Source organism: Thamnophis elegans, chromosome Z, assembly GCF_009769535.1.
Source record: "Thamnophis elegans isolate rThaEle1 chromosome Z, rThaEle1.pri, whole genome shotgun sequence".
NCBI classification, from domain to species: Eukaryota; Metazoa; Chordata; class Lepidosauria; order Squamata; family Colubridae; genus Thamnophis; species Thamnophis elegans.
In genome coordinates, this window is record NC_045558.1 from 14,192,493 (window position 1) to 14,211,518 (window position 19,026).

The following is a 19,026-nucleotide window of genomic DNA, read 5'->3' on the forward strand; positions in this document are numbered from 1 at the left end:
CTCTGTAAACCACTTAGAGAGGGCTGTAAAGCACTGTGAAGTGGTATACAAGTCTAAATGCTATTGCTATTGAACTGAAGGAGAAATAGTATTGCCAAGGATTAATCATTGTTAGAATGCCTTTGTGCACCATTATTGATTTAAAATTTCAAAGTTTTAAAAGAAGTAAACTATCAGATGTGAACAACCAGTCCCTTGACTGAGCTCAACTAGCAACTTTATTGTTCTATGTAGAGCTCAACTAGCAACTTTATTGTTCTATGCCTATTTGACAGGAATCTCCTCAGACTGGCAGCTTTCACCTGAGAAAGGCTAGTTAATTCTCAAATACATTGAAAACTGGGAGGTCAGAACTTGCCCTCTTGTGTTTAAGTAACAGCCAGATTAATTTCTCGCTCTCCCAAGTGGGACGGTTGTTCACCAACAGTAACTTAACCATTATGTGATATTAAAGGTAGAACCTACTGATATAAACATGAGAAATTTGCCACTTTTGAGTCATATGGATTGTTCTCTTTTGTCTGAGATGGATATATTTCATCATTGTATATAAAATCTATTTCTGCTCCTTTGTAGGTTTACTGAAGTCTTGCGTGTGTGTGTCCGTGTGTCCGTGTCCCCTGAATAAGGCTTTGTTTATAGACCCATTATTCATGTAATTGCCCTTTCTTCAATCATAACTTTGTACAGGTCCATTATGTGGCAAAAGTATGGTTTGAGAAAAGTGGATGGAAGGATGGTTTGAAATCTGTGCTTTGGGATAATGGAAATAGGAGGCTTTACATAAGGGGCCAGTTACACAAAAAGAACAAACTCCTGGAAAATTCTGCCTTAACTGTGATATTTTTGTTTTTCCTAGGATTCAAAGCTACCATCGTCCATTAGAAATACACTTCTGGAACTTTTTGGTCAAATAGAAAGAGAGTTTGAGAACCTCTACATTGAGAATCTTGAATGTGAGTTTATGTTTTTGCAATTTTGGGGGAAAATATTAAATTGGAATAAGATGCTGATGAAAGATGCTAGATGCAAAACTGTAATTCTGGATCTCCATTCCCAGTCAATCACATGTTAACTCTGAATGGTTAGTTAAAATGTCTAGGTTATCTGAAATAAAAGCCTACATTCTTAGTTGAGATTTCTAGTACTAATGTTGATTAATCCCAGGACAGATAGTTTGGTGCACGTTGGCTCATTTAGCCTAAAATTCCCATAATCCTGTTCATTGAGTATTTTAGTTGTAATTGATGTCCGTAACAAGATTTAATTGCACATTCATTTGATTCTTCTTATTTCAAAGCTTACTGGAATAATCATTCAGATATGTTAGCTTTATGTTAGCACTATAATGCCAATTCATTTTTACCAAAAAAAATCTACACTTTTGGATTCCAATGAAGAATGATTATGAGCCTCTGCTTTAAATAATAACTATATTTTGCTTTTATAACAACTACAGTTAAGGGATAGCATAGAAAAGGTAATTAGGAATACTTTATTTCTCAAATAAGTCATCTATGAAAGTTATTCTCATTTTGCCTTCAGGAACTTATGGAAAAGAGAATGTTCTACTCTGTATTATCGTATGAATTGCATCCTAAGGCTATTGTCCATTGGTAGAAAGTTTGGAGGGGAAGCTTGTTTTCATGTTTTAACTTTCTCAGGAACCCTATGTGATTTGATTTCCAGCCTTGGGGAAGACCCTGTCAATATTCATCCAGATATTGATTTCCCCCTTCCGGTATTCTGTTGGCTTGGGAGTGAAGATCAGAGACCAAGGGTCTTGGGGGCCAGTGTGTACAGCCTATTTCCCCTTCCCTAGGTCTTAGAATGCCTGGGGGATCATACTATTGTGTATGTTTTTGTGTGTGTTATGTAAATATATCTATTGTACAAACATCCTAGTACATTTGTAAATCCTCTAGTTGAGGAACTACAGAGGCTCTAATTCATTACTTGTGTTCATTAATATAACTTTCTGTTTGCAGATATCCAGACTGGATGCTGGATATGTTGTGTTTATTGTTTCCAGTTTGGAGAGGAATTACATACAGAAACAAGTTATTTGGCAAGCAATGGCTTCCTGAATCCGGAAGGGAGATACCAAACTTTTCCTTCCTCAATTTTCATTTAGTTTTACTGATTGATATTTGCATCAACATGAATCTCTTAGAAGCAGTATTTTTAGAATTAAGATCCATTGTCAGAGTTTTATCCAAGATTTAGAGAGTTAATTACTTTCATATTATGTATTTTTTATAATTGCGGCACAGAAAGAAACACAAAAGTTTATGAAATTATGATCCTGCACATAATGGCCTTTGAGATAAGGGTTATGTGGTAATTTAAAAATTGTGATTAATGATTCTTCTTTGCATTGACATTAATTTTTGTGCTACTGATAGTACGCAGAGAGATTGATACACTTAATGAACGCTTAGCAGCTGAAGGCCAAGCCATTGATGGAGCAGAATTGAGCAAGGGGCAACTGAAAACAAAAGGTAAGAAGAGAGTTGAGAAAAATACTCCTCTCTTAGTTGGTTTTTCATAATTTAGGATGACAACCAGTTAGAAGGATGTTAGCAATCAAGTAAGGTAATCCAATGTGTTTCAAAACAAACTTCCTTTAAATGTATTTGTTTCAACAGCCAGCCATAGTACCAGTCAGCTGTCTCAGAAATTAAAGACTACTTACAAGGCATCAACTAGCAAGGTATGAAACATATCAAGCCTTTTATGGAACCACAATATACTTATCAGTTTAATTTTACTTACTTTTTATTACTGTCTGTCTTCATGAGGTTGAACTTTGAAGTTGATGCCATCCCGATGTATTATATTGCAGAGATTAGTGTGAACAACATTAACCCTGAATTGCCATATGGTCTTGTCCTTTAGTTATAGTTCAGTAAATAAATAATTAAGAAAAGAAAATAGAAAATAGAGTGACAAAATAAATTTATAGTAAAACATCAAAAGTTTTTTTATAAGATGCAAAGTTATTATTTTTATTGTGAGAAATTCCTTAGCAGTTAATTATAACATGGGACACTTCAGTTGTTAAATCCATTTTGCTCATTAGTTTATAGTCATTTTAATTTGTCCTTTATCAAAAATTGGGTTGCATCTGATTGTAACTGTCATTAATTTGCTTAGAATTATCAAGCATGTGTCAGCTGTAAAATGTTTACTAAATTACTTAACTACCTGCAAGTAATTTACATTTATGCAGGAGAGAAGATTATGTACTAGTATTCTCCTTCATACTTGGAAATTATCCAAACTGTATAAACAAATCCAAAATTGTATCCACTAAGTATGGTAGGATAAAGTTTTTCAAATTCCTGAAATTTTCTAAGAAGTTGGGAGGTGTGCTTCCAAATACATCTGGAAAACTCCATATTGGGAAAATATAGCAAGGGGAAGGTGTTCGGGGTATTTTGATCAATTTTTAATCTGGTAATCTTTGTGCTGAAGTAGTATTGTAGAATCATTACATTTTCTGTTTTCATTAGATCAAATAAACATATACATACATACATACATACATACATACATACATACATACATACATAGTGTTATTATGCTGCCAGATTCAACATAAATTACACCTGGCAACTTTACAATATAAAAACAGAGTAAAACATATAAAAGCTAATATACAAAGTTTAATCACACATTTCCTGCAAGTATTTTTTTTTACAAAAACTGAAATGGTTTCTATCTGACAATTAGTTGTGCACACATTTGTTATTTTTAATAGAAAACATATTTATCCTTTGTCTTTCTGCAGTATTACTTTCACTATGTACTTAAACAATGGAAATGCATTTTTCTCTATTAATGTTTTTTAATCTATTAAAAAGTAATCTTCAGTTTCTAGATCATATATAAGTATGCATATTGTGTATTGTAAATTTTCTGTTCTTTGAAAGCAAGTGCTGAATGCCTATCTTTTCTTACTTGCTATGTAGCGCTCAAATTCTTTCCCAGGGAGATCAGGTGGACCTCGCAAATTCAACGTGGGAAGCTGGGAAATATGGGGTGGCGACTCCTGGGTAACTGCTTTGCTTCCCAGTGTGCCAATTTGCATGCCCAGCTAAACAGTAGTGAGTGGTGGAACATACAGAATCTCATTTCAACCAGTTTTTCTTCATGGATATTATATTTATCAATTGGTGCTTTACCTGGAGGTCTTTTTACTGCTCATGTTTAAATATTGCGTATATATATCAATTGTTAACAGAATGTTTCCTGTTTACTGTTTTTATTGTTATCAGTCTCTGAGATTGGATAGGCTACAGTTTTTATTATGATAGGCATAGTTTATGCCTTGGCACTGTATCTGCACATTACGTCTGCTTTTTTTGGTTACTGTACTGTCAGTTCAGTTTTGATTATAAAAGTACTTCGTTAAAAACAATAGATTTTAAAAAAATATCAGTGAATAATGAAAACATAAAGAAAATTATAACCCTTCCTAAAACTGCATGCAGGCAGAATAGCAGTACTATCAAAAGACAATAATATGACTTAACCAGAAGCAAAGGTAAATAGAAATGTCTTGAGCAGATTTCCTAATCTTGCAAGACCCAGTACATGTTCAGTAAATAAACATTTATTTTAAATACATACATTATATATTTTGCTATCTGGGTGCTTAAGTTATCGTAAATAAAGATAATGCAGTGTCTGTACATATAATAGTCCTTTGGTGAAGAAATGTTCACATTTGTTTGCTGCTAATGGCCTGGTCTGTATTACAAGCTTTGATGGTGGCAAAGAGTTTCCATTATGAACTTTGTGGCTCCTCTTTAAGTCTGTTTCTTTAACAAGTCATAATATAAATCTATAAATTGTCTAAACTGTTCATAAAAGAGAATGAGCTTCCTTTAAGGTTTCAGAAATAGGAATATTTCAACAATTTTTTGCTGTAGTATGGTGAACATGTTTAAATTAATGCTTTGTAGTAATAGTAGCATTTATTGATTGCTGTAAGATTAATAATAATAAAACCATCCATGTTAACCAAATTCACAAAATATAAGAATAAAATGTTTGGGTTGGGAATCAAGAATTGCATAACTAATTCTATGTGCTTTGTGAGGTTTTCAGGAACAATAATTCCTTCCCTGGAACACAGCATGGCAAACTGTATTTAAAACTGATTGGCATCTGTAAAGGTTGGTTAAATGTAATTTCTGAACACACTATTTTCTGTGATCCCCAAATCTTGCTGCTGAACCCCAGAGGTGAATGTCTCATAAATATGCATAGTTCTTTAAATTAAAAAAAAAATGAAATGAGAAATATGATTGAAAATTAACAAGAAAACCTGAGAATATTGGCTTTAACATGCTGAGTTATGCTCTTGGGGATTTCACTATCTCAAAATAAATAATGATAATGAAAAAGTCCAACCTTCAGTTACCAAGAGATTGCCTGCTCTTCTTTTTGCAAGTTCCTTGAATGAGATTTTTGACATTTTGGGACTATAAATTTGTCTTTCTTTAAGTATCATGTCTTATGGTTGTGATCAAAATACACATGAATCATTAAATGAAAGCCCAAGTAATTGTTACAGGAGTCTACAGTACAAATTCCTCTTGCATTAATTTGCCAGATTGAAATGGTGAGCAGGATGATTATTATTATAAGAAAGTACGGTGAATTTGCATTTGAAAACTTTGAGCAATTGAAGAGGGAACTGTCTCATTTGCTAGTCAGGAAACAGTCTAGTTTGTCTTCCGCTGTGCACAGTAGGATATCTACTGCTCTTAGAATGTGTTTACTTCGTGGAGGTTAGCCAACAGAATGTGTAACTGGTTGAACAACATCTCCTTGACCTTACTATCACATGGTTAGGCTTCCTTAAGAACACATATTTATAAGACACATTTTTTCAAAGCAGAAACATACCCATTTTGTAGTGTAAAAAACTCCCCATTTTTTAGTGTAAAATGAGGCATTTTTAAACTCTTGTCTATATATATAAGCTAAGAACTGAAATCGAAATTTTAATAGTAGTGGTTTAGTGTGCATATTAGCATGATTCCCTGGCTCTGCTTGCTGAACATAACTTGGTGAACAGTGACTGGCCCCTTTATTCACATTTTGAAGTAGAGCAGAAAGTTTTGATGTTGTCCTGTTGCTGTTTGGGATATATGAAAGGACATGTTCATTATTGTTTTAAAAGTAAAAGGAAACTCAAAATATGAAATGACATTTAAGATGATATTTTAAGGGAAGAGGGGGAAACACTGTAGCCCCTGAAAATTAGACCAGTCAATTACAGGGGTACAGAAGATTTCCTGAGGAAACTAAAACAGTTTGGTAATTCATTTTATTCCTCACTATGTCTTATTAAGACTGATAAGGTATGTGAGAACTGTTGCGATAATATATTCTACTGTTCCACTACTCTTACATAACTCCATTTTGTTTGAAGATGTGTATTAAATTTCAATTGAATTTTAATACTGCCTTGACAGTTTTATGCTTAATGCTACACTATGGTTCAAATACTAATCCCTTCCTAGTTCTGCAAGAATTAACCTGTTCCTTTTGCAGTGCATCTGTAGTAATTATTGCTTATACTGGCTTGGAAACAATTCTTCTCATTAACAACTAAATTATAGTTCCATCTAGGTCTCATTTCATTATTGTAAAGATAAATAAAGAGGTAAAAGCTGAAAATTATATTGTTGCAGCTTTTTCTAGTCCTTAAATTTATTTATTTTCCTCCTGAAATTTTAATTGAAAACACACACACACACACACACAATCACACGATGCCTTATTTTTTATTTTTAATCACTGAACATTCCTAAGAATATTTTCAATAACAAAATTTGATAGATGTTTTACTATGTTTGATGGTCAGATAATACCTTTTAAAATTTAATTATTAATTTAATCTCATTTTGGTTTAATGAGGCTTTTATTTTTATTTTTTTAAAAAACTATGTAGTTGATTCTGATTTTATAATTTTTAAATCTTTTTAAAAGAAAAATTGCCACAGTACATGTGGCAAAGGTATCCAATTGTAATCTTTCACTGCTATTGAAATATTCTTGGAATTCTATATTTCATAATTACATGAATATTTTGTCATATTAGACAACCACATACTTCAGTTTTCTATGAAGTCTGCTAGATCCAGCTTAGTGATATTTAACATAATCCGTACAACAAAAATGAGTTATGATGCATAGGTTTTGTGATCTATAGTAAGGTTTTCCTTACTCCAATGTTTGGCAAAAAAGTCTCAAAAAGTTTTACCTATATTTCAGACTGTAGACTTGGGCTTCATGCTCAGATGGCAAAAAACTAGTATGAAAGTTTGACAACGGCCTTGAGAAAGCAGGACAGTTTAGTTTTGAAGAAATCAGTTGGATTTCTCCCCCCCCCTCCTTATTTTTATATTAACTGTAACACTGTATGGTAGCAAAATTTGTCATAAATTATGAGTGAATAGAAATATATTCCTCTTCCAGAACTTTGAATGGATATTCCAAGATATGATACAATGGGGATAGTGATACAATTTAGCACACATGTTGTGGCATGGATTTTCAGAGGGCGCACTATTTCATATTTCATAACTAACACAGCTTTTTGCAGTCCTGGAACAGCAATCTACACTCCCTGTCCCGGTTCAGCGAGTCTTCACTGATTAATCTCATCTAGCCATTCTTCCCAATTATAACATAAGTAACAATTTTCATAGTGATTTCTTGATGCCTACACAAATAGCTCCAAACAGATGGTATTATTTAACATATAGAGAGTACCTACTAATAGTACATTACTGGGTTGCAGCTGATCCAGAATTTGGTCTAGCAGCTTGAGTAAATGTGGTTGAGATGCTGCAGATTTTAGCATAAATCATATTAATGACATAGTAAAGTTCTTATATGATTTCCGTCCAAACACTTAAATGATGAAGATGTATATGTAATATAAAGGTTAGCTGTATTCCCAGTCTTGCTTATCTGGACTGGAGAACATTACACATCAGGATCAAAATGAAGAAAACATTTTGCATGGAATAAAACTGATGCTGTTGCTTGTTAACATGCAAAGACAAAGGCAGCCATTGAAAGACCAAGAGTAGAACTAGTTTTCTCCACCCATCTTTTTCTGATAAGGGAAGTTGAATGATTGAAATGAGAAACCATTTCATGTCCTCCAGGGGTGGCCATACCTCTGATGTAAGGTGTTCTGAGTATCTTGTTCTTTCTCAAACCATTTTGGCAGTGACTCGTGGTAGGCCAGATAGGGCTCTTGAGAACAGTGAGGAACCTGAGGGCAAGACCTTGCTTGAGGCCCTACTGACTGGAGGTTCTTCATTCCTGCTTATTATGCTACTGCATCACTCATGGAATCCCCTTTCTACCCATCAGACAATGCAATTATTGCACAAAAACACTTTGGATGGCCACATTAGTGTAGCTTGTATTAGATTAGTTTGCTCCAGCCAAGAAGTATTACTGTTTTACTTCTTCCAGTCCAGTGACCCAGCATTTACCTAATCCAGTAAACTGATAGTCCTGCACTGCTAATCCTTGCACACAGGCTGTGTCACTTAAGAGTGTGAACTGCTGCTTACTTGTCCATGCTGATTTCCCCCCCCCCCCCAATATAGCAGTTCCAACTTGAAAGTGTTTTCTTCTATCCACCCGATACATTTATTTATCTAAAGATAGTAAAATAAATCATTCTTGCTTTCATGTTTCTCTTATTATTTTAAAATTTTGATTGTATTATTTCTGTGCTGCTTCTTGAAAAAAACATTTCATGTCACACAAAAGGAATTGGTCTGAACCAAGTTAATATGAATACAACTTCATATGGCTCTGAGCTTTGAATTTTTACGCATCTTTTTCATTCTTCCCTCCTAACTCCTTTGAGCTAGCTGCGTTTAATAAGTTGGCTTGTATGGTGCATACAACATATTATAGAAGAAAAAGAGAAGTGCTCTGCAGATTATAATTACTTGTATTATCATAAGATATGAAAAAACATATCGGAAGTTGTATGCTTTTATTATATCCGAAAAAGATTCAATCTGGCCAAATTCGTCTGTTGTACCTACATAGAACGGCATCCTAGCTTTATTCAGGACAAATTTGGTTCCAGAGAATATGCTAAAGCTTATGCATCCGTTGATTTGGCTACAGTAGTGCTTCAATGGTTCTTACTTTATGTGTTGCAAGAGTTTGGGGGTAATTTCTCTACTTATCAGATACCTGCCTTTTGTCTCCTTAGATAGTCTCCAGTTTCAAAACAACAACATCCAGGGCAATATGTCAGCTAGTGAAAGAGTATATTGGTCATCGAGATGGCATTTGGGATGTCAGTGTCACAAAAACGCAACCTGTGGTGCTTGGGACAGCATCAGCTGGTAATAATCCTATCTATTGTTTCAGCCACAGATTGTATTTTGCATTTCTAATGATTAGATTAGAACAGGTCATAGTCTAGTCTTCATTTTCTGATCATCCATCCATCCATCCATCCATCCATCCATCCATCCATTATTTTAATTCCTCAATTCTTTTTTAAAATTCTCACAGATCATACTGCTTTGCTGTGGAGCATAGAGACAGGAAAGTGTCTTGTCAAATATGTTGGACATGCTGGATCAGGTAAGAATAAATAACTGTTGGTGAATAAGAACCATGAGGGGAAATTATCTGTTATAATTGCATATGTATTGAGTAAGTGACTCTTCTTGGAATTTGTGTACAGTAGGAGTTTAAGTAGAGAGTTTAAGAACATTTTTGTGCAGGACCTTATCCATTCTGTGTGCCCTTTGGGTGTCCCATTTCAGTAAGCATGAAAAGTAAGTAGTTTGCTACCTTTTGGACATGAGAGTTATTAATAAGATAAGTTCTATCTTTTAAAAAAATCATCACATTACAAAACTAAATAGTAGAATTCTGCCATGTATCATTTCAGACAGAAAGAGGAATACCAATTTTTAAAATATTCATGTAAAAACCTTATTGTTCCAAATAGAAGGGCAAATAATAGTTTTTAAAATATTTGTTAAAAGCTTATTGATAGAGATTGTGCAATGATGATTCCATAATGTACTCAATTCCACAGCAAGTTCTTGTCCGATGTTCTTATGCATGGAATCATTCCCCCAGGAACCTTAGCTCTTCGTGGATCGGGTAAACTATTCCCTCTGTTGAGAGATTTTGTCCAGTGGTGCCATATGAAGTTGGTTTTTCTCTCAGTTGTTATGTTCTATTTTGTTATTCCCTCTTTCAAAAATAGCTTCATTCTTGATTTTCTTTAAACCTAGCTTTTCCTGTATAATAAGGATAAGTAGAGAGATGAATTTCAAACAGGAAAATTAGATATTCTTCTAAATTTGTTCTTCTAACGTATGTTTATTTTTTCTTTAATGCAGTAAATTCCATAAAGTTTCATCCAACAGAACAGGTGTCTCTTACAGGTATGTAAATGGTGTTTATCCTGATAAATTATGTTCACTCGATACTTGAGAAAAAAATGTACCTCCTAATTTATTTCAGATTAAGTGGGAATAGGTTTATAGTGCACCTGGGATTTTGGTATTGTGGAAAATCCATTCAAGTTTCTTTCAATGAACGAGAGATGTTCATTCTTTCTGTTCAATATTTATATTTCCAGATTGGAAAAGCCTGCAGGACGGCTTTAAAGACTAGCCTGTGTGTACATTGTAATAATTTAAGAGGGCTTATATATTAGAAAAGAAAGCAATTAGGAAAGAGGAAAGATCACTTATACATATTGCTTGCTTCCACTCCTCTCCTGCTTCGGAGAATTAAAATCAAAATAGCTGTTCAGAGAGTGTTAATTTTGTTCTACAGCTTCAGGAGATCAGACAGCTCATATTTGGAGATATATGGTGCAGTTGCCCACTCCTCAACCTACCACAGATTGCAATGTAAGTTATGATTTCTAGTGTGACTTTTGGGGTTTTTAATGTAGTGTTTATCTCTGCAGATGGAAATTAGTTTTAGAGAAAAATGCACTCCCCCCTCTCCCCCCAATTTCATTCATATCAGGGATGTAAAACTTGTGGCCCATAGGCTGGATGTGACATGCGCTGGTTATGCCCACCCCCAGTTTAGCGGAGGGGAAAAAGTTATGATACATTAAATGACAACAACATGGCACCGCGAGTTTGACATCCCTGATTTATATACCGTATTTTTCAGAGTATAAGACGCACCGGAGAATAAGACGCACCAAGGTTTTGAAGAGGCAATTTTTTAAAAAAAGTAGGTAGGTAGATAGAGGGATAGAGAGGGAGAGAAAGAGAGAGAAATACAGTAGGTAGGTAGGGAGAGAGAGAGAATAGGTAGGTAGGTAGGTAGATAAAGGGATACAGAGAGAGGCAGAAATAGAGAGAGAGAGATAGAGAAGTACAGTAGGTAGGTAGGGAGAGAAAGAGTAGGTAGGTATGTAGATAAAGGGCTAGAGAGAGAGAGAAATAGAGAGAAAGAAAAAATAAAGAAATACAGTAGGTAGGTAGGGAGAGAGAGAGTAGGTAGGTAGGTAGATGTTTCCAGGTGTATTTATCAAAGTGTTGGAGAAGGAAATTGCTGACAATCTGCAGCACCTAAGACAGTGGTTCTCAACCTTCCTAATGCCGTGACCCTTTAATACAGTTCCTCATGTTGTTGTGACCCCCAACCATAAAATTATTTTCGTTGCTACTATGTAACACCAGGAGCCACAAAACCTGGGTGGGTGTGGCCAACTCAACATCACTCCCATCCAGTCACATGACATCCCCCCCCCCCAGACATGCCTACCAAGGTTTCATGGCTCAGTGTTTTCTGTGGGCATAGGGTCCCTCTCTCTTCTCTCCCCCTCCCTCTCATTTCTGTTTCTCTCAATTTTTCCTCTCCCTTTCTCTTCTTCCTTCCTTTCTTTCTTTCCTTCCCTTTCCCTCTTTCATTTTCTTTCTTTCTCATTGAATACAATAGCAAATCCAAAATAAAGCTATTAATTGTAGGAAATTGCTTCTCTGTAATCTTTTCATAGTGAACTCTAAATTGATAGAAGCTGGCAAGCTTGTACTAACAGCAATAGGATATATATTTTGATTTCTTTTGAGTTTGACAATATAATATGTTATCCAAAATTATAAATAATCTTATTTTCAGATGCATTTTTTTGCCATCTCTGCTATTTTCTTTTTAAAAAAATCAGCCTTGGCTTCCAATTTGTGCCTCTGGCAAACTACAGTTTTCTTGGCAAGAGATCTAGCTTGCCATTGCTTTCATCATAGGTCTGAGAAAGTTAGTTTCTTTCTTTCTTTTTTTTTCCCTTTCCCCCGATTTGTTTCCCCCTCTTCCCTCTCTCACATTCTATCTATCTATCTATCTATCTATCTATCTATCTATCTATCTATCTATCTATCTATCTATCTATCTATCTATCTATCTATATCTTTCTCACCTTTTCTCTTTCATCTCTTTCTTGCGCATGCAAGCAAAATACCCTCCTGGGCCAGGATCACGGCGGCAGGGACAGCAACTCCTTTCGTTGCCGCCACTCAGAAGTGAGTAGCTGGCTGCGCTGCGCAGGAGACTCCTCAGCGCCAGACTCAGGTTGGTCCCTTTCGTGTTGACTCAGGAAAGAGCCGGAGCAGCCGTCTCTGGATGTAGAGAGGGAAGAGTTCCAGAGCCCTGCGCAAGGAGAGCCCTGTGCAGAACAGGAGAATTGGAGCTCTTCCCTCCCTGCACTCAACCAGCTGCTCCTCCCCATTCTCCTCCTTCCTGAGCCAACACGAAGGGGACCATGGCTCACGCTTACCTGAGTCTGGCGCTGAGGAGTCTCCTGCGCTGCATACCCAGTTACTCACCTCATTGCACAGTGGCGACAGCGGGAGGAGAGTCATTGTCCCCTCCTCCTTGATCCTGGCCCAGGAGGGTATTTTGCTTACGTCCGTGCACGCAAGAGATAAACACAAGAAAAGGACTGGAGCTCTTCCTGACATTGAGTTGCCTACAAAGGACGCGGAATCGCAAAATCAGGTGAGAGGCTCGTGCCTTCTTGGGGCGGAGAGCAGATTGCGCGATTGGGTCAGCAGGGAGCCGCAGGACAGCTAAGCATGGGTAACAGTCTTAATAGGGAATCTCAGCATACGCGCATCCCATGTTCCTTTATTTTATTTTATTTTCCCCGCTTTGTTTTACGCCTCAGAAATGGTATCTCTTGGCTTCCGTAGCTCTGCTCATCAACTTCCATCACTCTGAGCAATCTGCTTTTCCAGCATCCTCTGTGCTGCACAAGTCACTCTTTTTCCCCTCCTCGCCTCCATTCCCGCTCCTACTCCCCCCCCTCCCACACACACCTCTCCTTCCGCCGCATGGAGAACCCAAGCCGCTCTTCCCTTCGAGCCGGCTTCTCGCCAGCCTCTCTGTGCGAGGCTCCTCGGCGACCCCTGTGAAAAGGTTGTTCTACCTCAAAAGGGGTCGCGACCCACAGGTTGAGGACTGCTGACCTAAGACTTTGTTTCTGCTGGCATAGTACTTGATCAATGTAATTCTCATCAATCAGTTAAAAAAAAGTTTTTGCACTCTGCAAACCTCCCAAAAATGACCCGTTTTGCGCAAAAACGGGCCCGTTTTTAAAAAAAAGAAGAATAGCCTTGGGGGAACTTGCAAAATGCTCTTGGGGGGGGGGCAAAAACAAGCAAAATACAGCCTGTTTTGCCAAAAAATGCATGCATAGTCTTATGGAGGCTTATAGAGTGCTGCTGGGGGTTGGCGGGGGCAGAAATGGCCCATTTTTTGCTCATTTCTGCCCTCCCCAGCCCCCAGGAGCTGTCTGAAAGCCTTCCTAAGGGTATGCACAGCCATTTTGGTGAAGGGGCGGGGCTTCGGGAGGCAAAAAATGCTGTATTCAATGTATAAGATGCACCCAAATTTTCAGCCTCTTTTTTGAGGGAAAAAGGTGCCTCTTATACTCTAAAAAATACGGTAATTGGTGCGTTGTTGAATGCCTTATTTAACAAATAGTGGTCTGGCAACATACGGGCATAACATTCTGAAATCATGACAAACGTAGCATCAGTGGAAATTAATATGTGACACTTCATAAAATTATGAAATCATACTTTTAGTATTTATAGCAATTATATTGTTTCTTGGGAGAGCTGACCTCATCAATTTTCTTGAAACACTGGTAGATTTGCCAATTGCCATTCAAATGTAGAGCATGACTATAGGGTGGCTTGTTGAACCAAAGCTTTATAAATGCTTTAAAGGAAATCTCCTTGGGATTATTTAGAAAAAGTGTTTTTATCCATGTACTTCAGATGTCCCAAAGGACCAAAATAGTTTAGAATTGGAAGAATAGCATCCTGATAGCAAATAATAGGTAAATGAAATAGCATTTTGTTTGCAAAATTCATCTAATAATAAATATTCCTTTCTGTGTTTTCTGTTCCCAAGTATTTATACACAGTATTCTCTATTAAACTTATGTCTCTTTAGAGTCTTCAACAGTTTGTCTTTCCGTGTCTCATATTATCCCAAGCACTTTTAAGTTCTTCTCAACCCATCTATTGTGGCAAATTTCATGCAAATTAAATATTTTCAAAATTAACAGCAAATGTCCGGTGAAGATGAAGTTGAGTTCTCTGATAAAGATGAACCCGATGGAGATGGAGATGGCTCAAGTGATTGTCCCACCATCCGAGTTCCTTTGACTTCCCTAAAAAGCCATCAGGGTGTTGTCATAGCAGCTGATTGGCTGGTTGGAGGAAAGCAAGCAGTGACCGCTTCATGGGACAGGACAGCCAACTTGTATGATGTAGAGACATCTGAACTTGTGCACTCTCTGACAGGTATCTTTTTTGGGGGGGAGTTTTATCTCCATCTCTCTCCCCCCCCCCCCCTTATTGGCTGATTGTTGATCCTCTACTTTTCTGTAGTGCAAACTTTTCTTTGATAGCAAGGAAGGCTGAATCCCAACATTTATGACAATTGTGAACTTCCAAGATGTTATATGTCATTTTGCCGCTTCTTTGAAGTCAGTCATTCTTCTTATCTTGGATACTTGGGAAACCATATAATCTGAACAAGAAAACTTCAAAGAGAAAAATACTACATTTTCAAGGCTTTACATATTTATTAGGTATTTCTTTTCTTCAAGTTTTAATAACTTCCCTTGTACAGTCTCAGCAGGTGGTAGCATTGGACTGCCTTTTGTTGCAGAGGGAAAGCTAAGCAGGGTTAGATCTGGTTGTCACTTGTATGGACCACCACCAGGAAATCCTAAGAATATAAACTTTCGATGTGTGTGTGTGTGTGTGTGTGTGTGTGTACACCTATGTATTATGTGAGGCTACATGAAATAGCAATGGTAACTTCACTGTTTTATTTATATATATTGTAAATTTATATAAATTTTTGAGTGGATTTTTCTTACAAAGCAGGAATAAAAATTGGCATTAATATGGGGTAGTGTTGTTATTTCCAATCCTTATAATTATATAGTTATTCCTCTATAGTTGATACATAATTTTAGTGACACTGGCTTTATCATTGCAGGGAGCAATCTGATTTTTCTCTTCACTAGATGTAAAAGTGCAAAAATATCTGCCTGATTAAAAAAAGATTCTGCGTAATTGTCCTTGTTAAAATTTGGTTCAATAAAAGAATACAGTGAAATTGCAGCTCATTTGTTTTATGATTAAGGAAGTAAAGCACAATTGATGCCAACATTTATGTTTGTAGAGAAGTTGGATGTTTTTGATTCATGCTCTAAATCAAGCAGTTTCAAAAATGATTTTACAGGTTTTAGCAATATCTATCTTAGCAATTGATTTTCTGTGGATTGGTGATGGTATGGAGTTTTTAGGGTTACTTTTGCTCCTTGAAGTGTTGGTAGTTTTCTAGGTAGTTTTCTTGTTCAGATTATATGGTTTCCCAAGTATTCTTCTACTGTAGATAGCTTTCCTAAACCAGGAATGGAAAAAAATGATGTGCCTAAATTACAATTTCTAGCATCTTTTACTATTAACTATGCTTCCTCAGTTGCTGGAAGTTCAACTCTATCATCTAGAACAGAGATTGGTAACTTTTCGGTCTACCAATTACACTTAATCTGGAGGTACTGTATGTGCTAGATAAGGTATTAATGCAACTTGTAGAACAGAATTTCAGGGTCAGGAAGTTAATTTCTTTTTGGAAAAAAATGCAAACTAACCTTTTCTAGAGCCAAATATTCCTGCTTTCCAGCACTCTGGCTCAAACTGATGGAGACTGCACTACCAATTTTTATACCATAAAAATGAGTTAGGAAAAATCTAGACACCAGGAAAAAAAAGTGTATATGCCCATTAAGATATTTGAAGACTTCATAGCCATAGCTATAATCTTAAACTATTCCTTGTTTTCAAACCTTGATATGATAGATAGAGCTAGTGTGTTTTTACTGGTGACAAGTTTATCATTTTCTGATAGTTTATTGGTAGATCATATGATTGCAACTGGATATCCTAAAAGAAAAATTAGTTGACACACAAATGTTGCAACATTATGATTTTGTAATCCTAAAATAAAACAAGGACTAATTGCTGTACTTTAGATTTGCTATAAGTTATATAATTATATGTCACTATAACTATAACTTTATAAGCAGTAGTTTTAACAACCCCAAATTAAACTTCATAGAACTCAAAAGTTGTTTAATATTAGTGTCTGAAACTTTCTTTACAGAGGCAAATTTGGTAGCTGATCTAATATGCAAAAATGCTTTTGCTATTGTCACAGATACAGTATGTAATATCTACAGATAGCAGGCTGCATTATGTGTTTCTGAAAACATACAAGAAGCGATTTTCAGATAGGTACTCAATTCCCCCCCCCCCCCCCGAATATCCATCATGTTCATAAGTCACATCAGTACAAGAGTGACAGAAGTTTGTTCCCTTACATTTTTTTAAAATGTCTGTATTTAGATGAAATGTGGAATTCCATTCACATTGTTCCAATAGGAAACAAGTAAGATTGCGACAGAATTTTAATCTGTCTTGGGCAAACTTGTTTTGCCAAGAACATTTTGGTAACCATCGGAACATAATTGTTTCTCTGATATTCTTCATTCCCATTTTTTGTAGGCAGGTCCGGCCTTTTCAAAGTTCATAATGTTTTGCTTTGTGGTTTTAGGACATGACCAAGAACTTACACACTGTTGCACTCACCCCACCCAGCGCCTTGTGGTAACTTCATCGCGTGACACAACCTTCCGTCTATGGGATTTCAGAGACCCTTCGATTCACTCTGTGAATGTCTTTCAAGGCCATACAGAGTAAGTGACAGCTTTGTCCTAGAATTTTTTTAAAAATGGGAATTGTAATTGTAATTAGTCTAAGTCTTCTTTTTCCTGTTTGGTGGCCTAATTAAAGCTTTAATAAATGCTGAGGAGAAGTAAGTTACATCCAGTTCAATCATGAAAGGTTGCATACATTTTCAGGTATTTCCTCTTAAAATATTATGTCTCCGTATAGATCAATTTTATTACTTTGATCAGCAAATAAAACAGAAAAATGAGGATAGAATTAAATAAACAGGAATCCAGATTAAATGTTGCTTTGTGTTTTATCATGGAATATACCGCTTATGACTGTTCCAACATTCTTTTTGGTATGTGGACCTCCTTTTAGTTATTCAGTAATCTTTTTATTGTATATTTTGATATATTTTTATTTCCCTTGATTCATGGGCATTTGTTTGTTTACCTGTTTGCCTTTGTACATCTTAACAATTTACTTTTATAGATAAAATACCAATTATACTAATTAATGTAATTAATACGTCAATACTTAAATCAATTTTGTGTCAAAAAGATCAAGAATCTTTCATTTTTACTATAATGATCTATTTGTATGCTACTTTCTATTGATAGAAATCATGAAGAGTTGATGTCAGTTTTGTTATCTTTGGCAGTGCCATGAAGCCAAACATGTGAATGGTTACTTTTCCTAATGTCATGTTTCTTGTTCAAGGAGTTCTTGTCTTGAAGCAAATGCAGAAGCACCTATTCAGTTATTAATTTTTTTATAGGAAGTCTGGGGAAGTATTCTCAGTTTCTTTATGGAAAGAATTCAAGGTCAAGTAATAGCTTTGTTATTGGCATTAAAATGTGACAAAGAACATAGATTTCTCTTTTTAATGTCTCTAACAGTGCATTGAAATCGGCATTGTCTGATTATAGTTAGTTTCATTGATTTTATAAAACAATTTCTTTTAAAATTTGGGAACTTAACTTTTAAATGGCAAAGAATGCTTATTGATTTGAAAGACCTAGAGAATATCATATTAATCTACTGGTTTTATTTGTAGAGAATGTGTATCTAGAAAGGCTGGATTAAGATGTACCCTTTGATACATGTGGAAGACATTGTATAGCTGGTTCTCTATTATTCTCATGAAAAGGGAAAAAATCAAATCTTTCTAGATTTTTTGTTCTGTAAAAAAATAGAATGGCTTGTTCTTTCCTTGGACAAGTGGTCAGCACATTTTTAAATCACAAGATGTAAATTTAAAGCTGAAATGTAGTAAAACCCACAAACAATTTTTTGGGCATTGATTTTTCCCCTCCAGCAGATGGCACCTTAATCCTGTTTTGAAACTCAAAATGAGAAATTCTTCTTTCTATGTTCAGTCCTTTATAGTTTCTGTGAGGAATGCCATGCTTAATCATTGACTTTGTTGAGTTTTGTTTTTAAAGTTTTATGAGCATATTTCAGTAGGAGTGCATTGATTTAAAGTTATGTCTTCGAGGAAAAGAAAAAAGAAAACCCCAGCAATGAGAAATAAGCACATTTTCTTCTGTGGGATGTGGTGACTTTATATCAGATGGTGATGGTAATGAACTTTCATGTGATATTAATTGAATATACATAATGCTCAGAATTAATTTGCTCTAATAAAGCTGTTGTGTAGGCTTAATGATACAGTGTTGCTTTGCAACCAGAGGTGTCAGCTTCAATTGTAGCATCATTA

The 19,026-nt window shown here is 35.7% G+C and overlaps 1 protein-coding gene across 4 annotated transcripts in view; it reads left to right on the forward strand.

Annotated features, from left to right (window-relative positions):
- The window catches only part of WDR37 (WD repeat domain 37), a 46,504-nt gene that overhangs the window by 11,533 nt on the left and 15,945 nt on the right, over positions 1-19,026 (forward strand). For all 4 annotated transcript variants that reach the window (XM_032236728.1, XM_032236727.1, XM_032236730.1 and 1 more), the window contains 9 exons: positions 860-956; positions 2,406-2,501; positions 2,649-2,713; positions 9,272-9,407; positions 9,580-9,651; positions 10,425-10,469; positions 10,867-10,943; positions 14,624-14,861; positions 17,188-17,329. In XM_032236728.1, the coding sequence (XP_032092619.1) occupies positions 860-956; positions 2,406-2,501; positions 2,649-2,713; positions 9,272-9,407; positions 9,580-9,651; positions 10,425-10,469; positions 10,867-10,943; positions 14,624-14,861; positions 17,188-17,329 (968 nt within the window). The remainder of the gene's footprint in view (positions 1-859; positions 957-2,405; positions 2,502-2,648; positions 2,714-9,271; positions 9,408-9,579; positions 9,652-10,424; positions 10,470-10,866; positions 10,944-14,623; positions 14,862-17,187; positions 17,330-19,026) is intronic.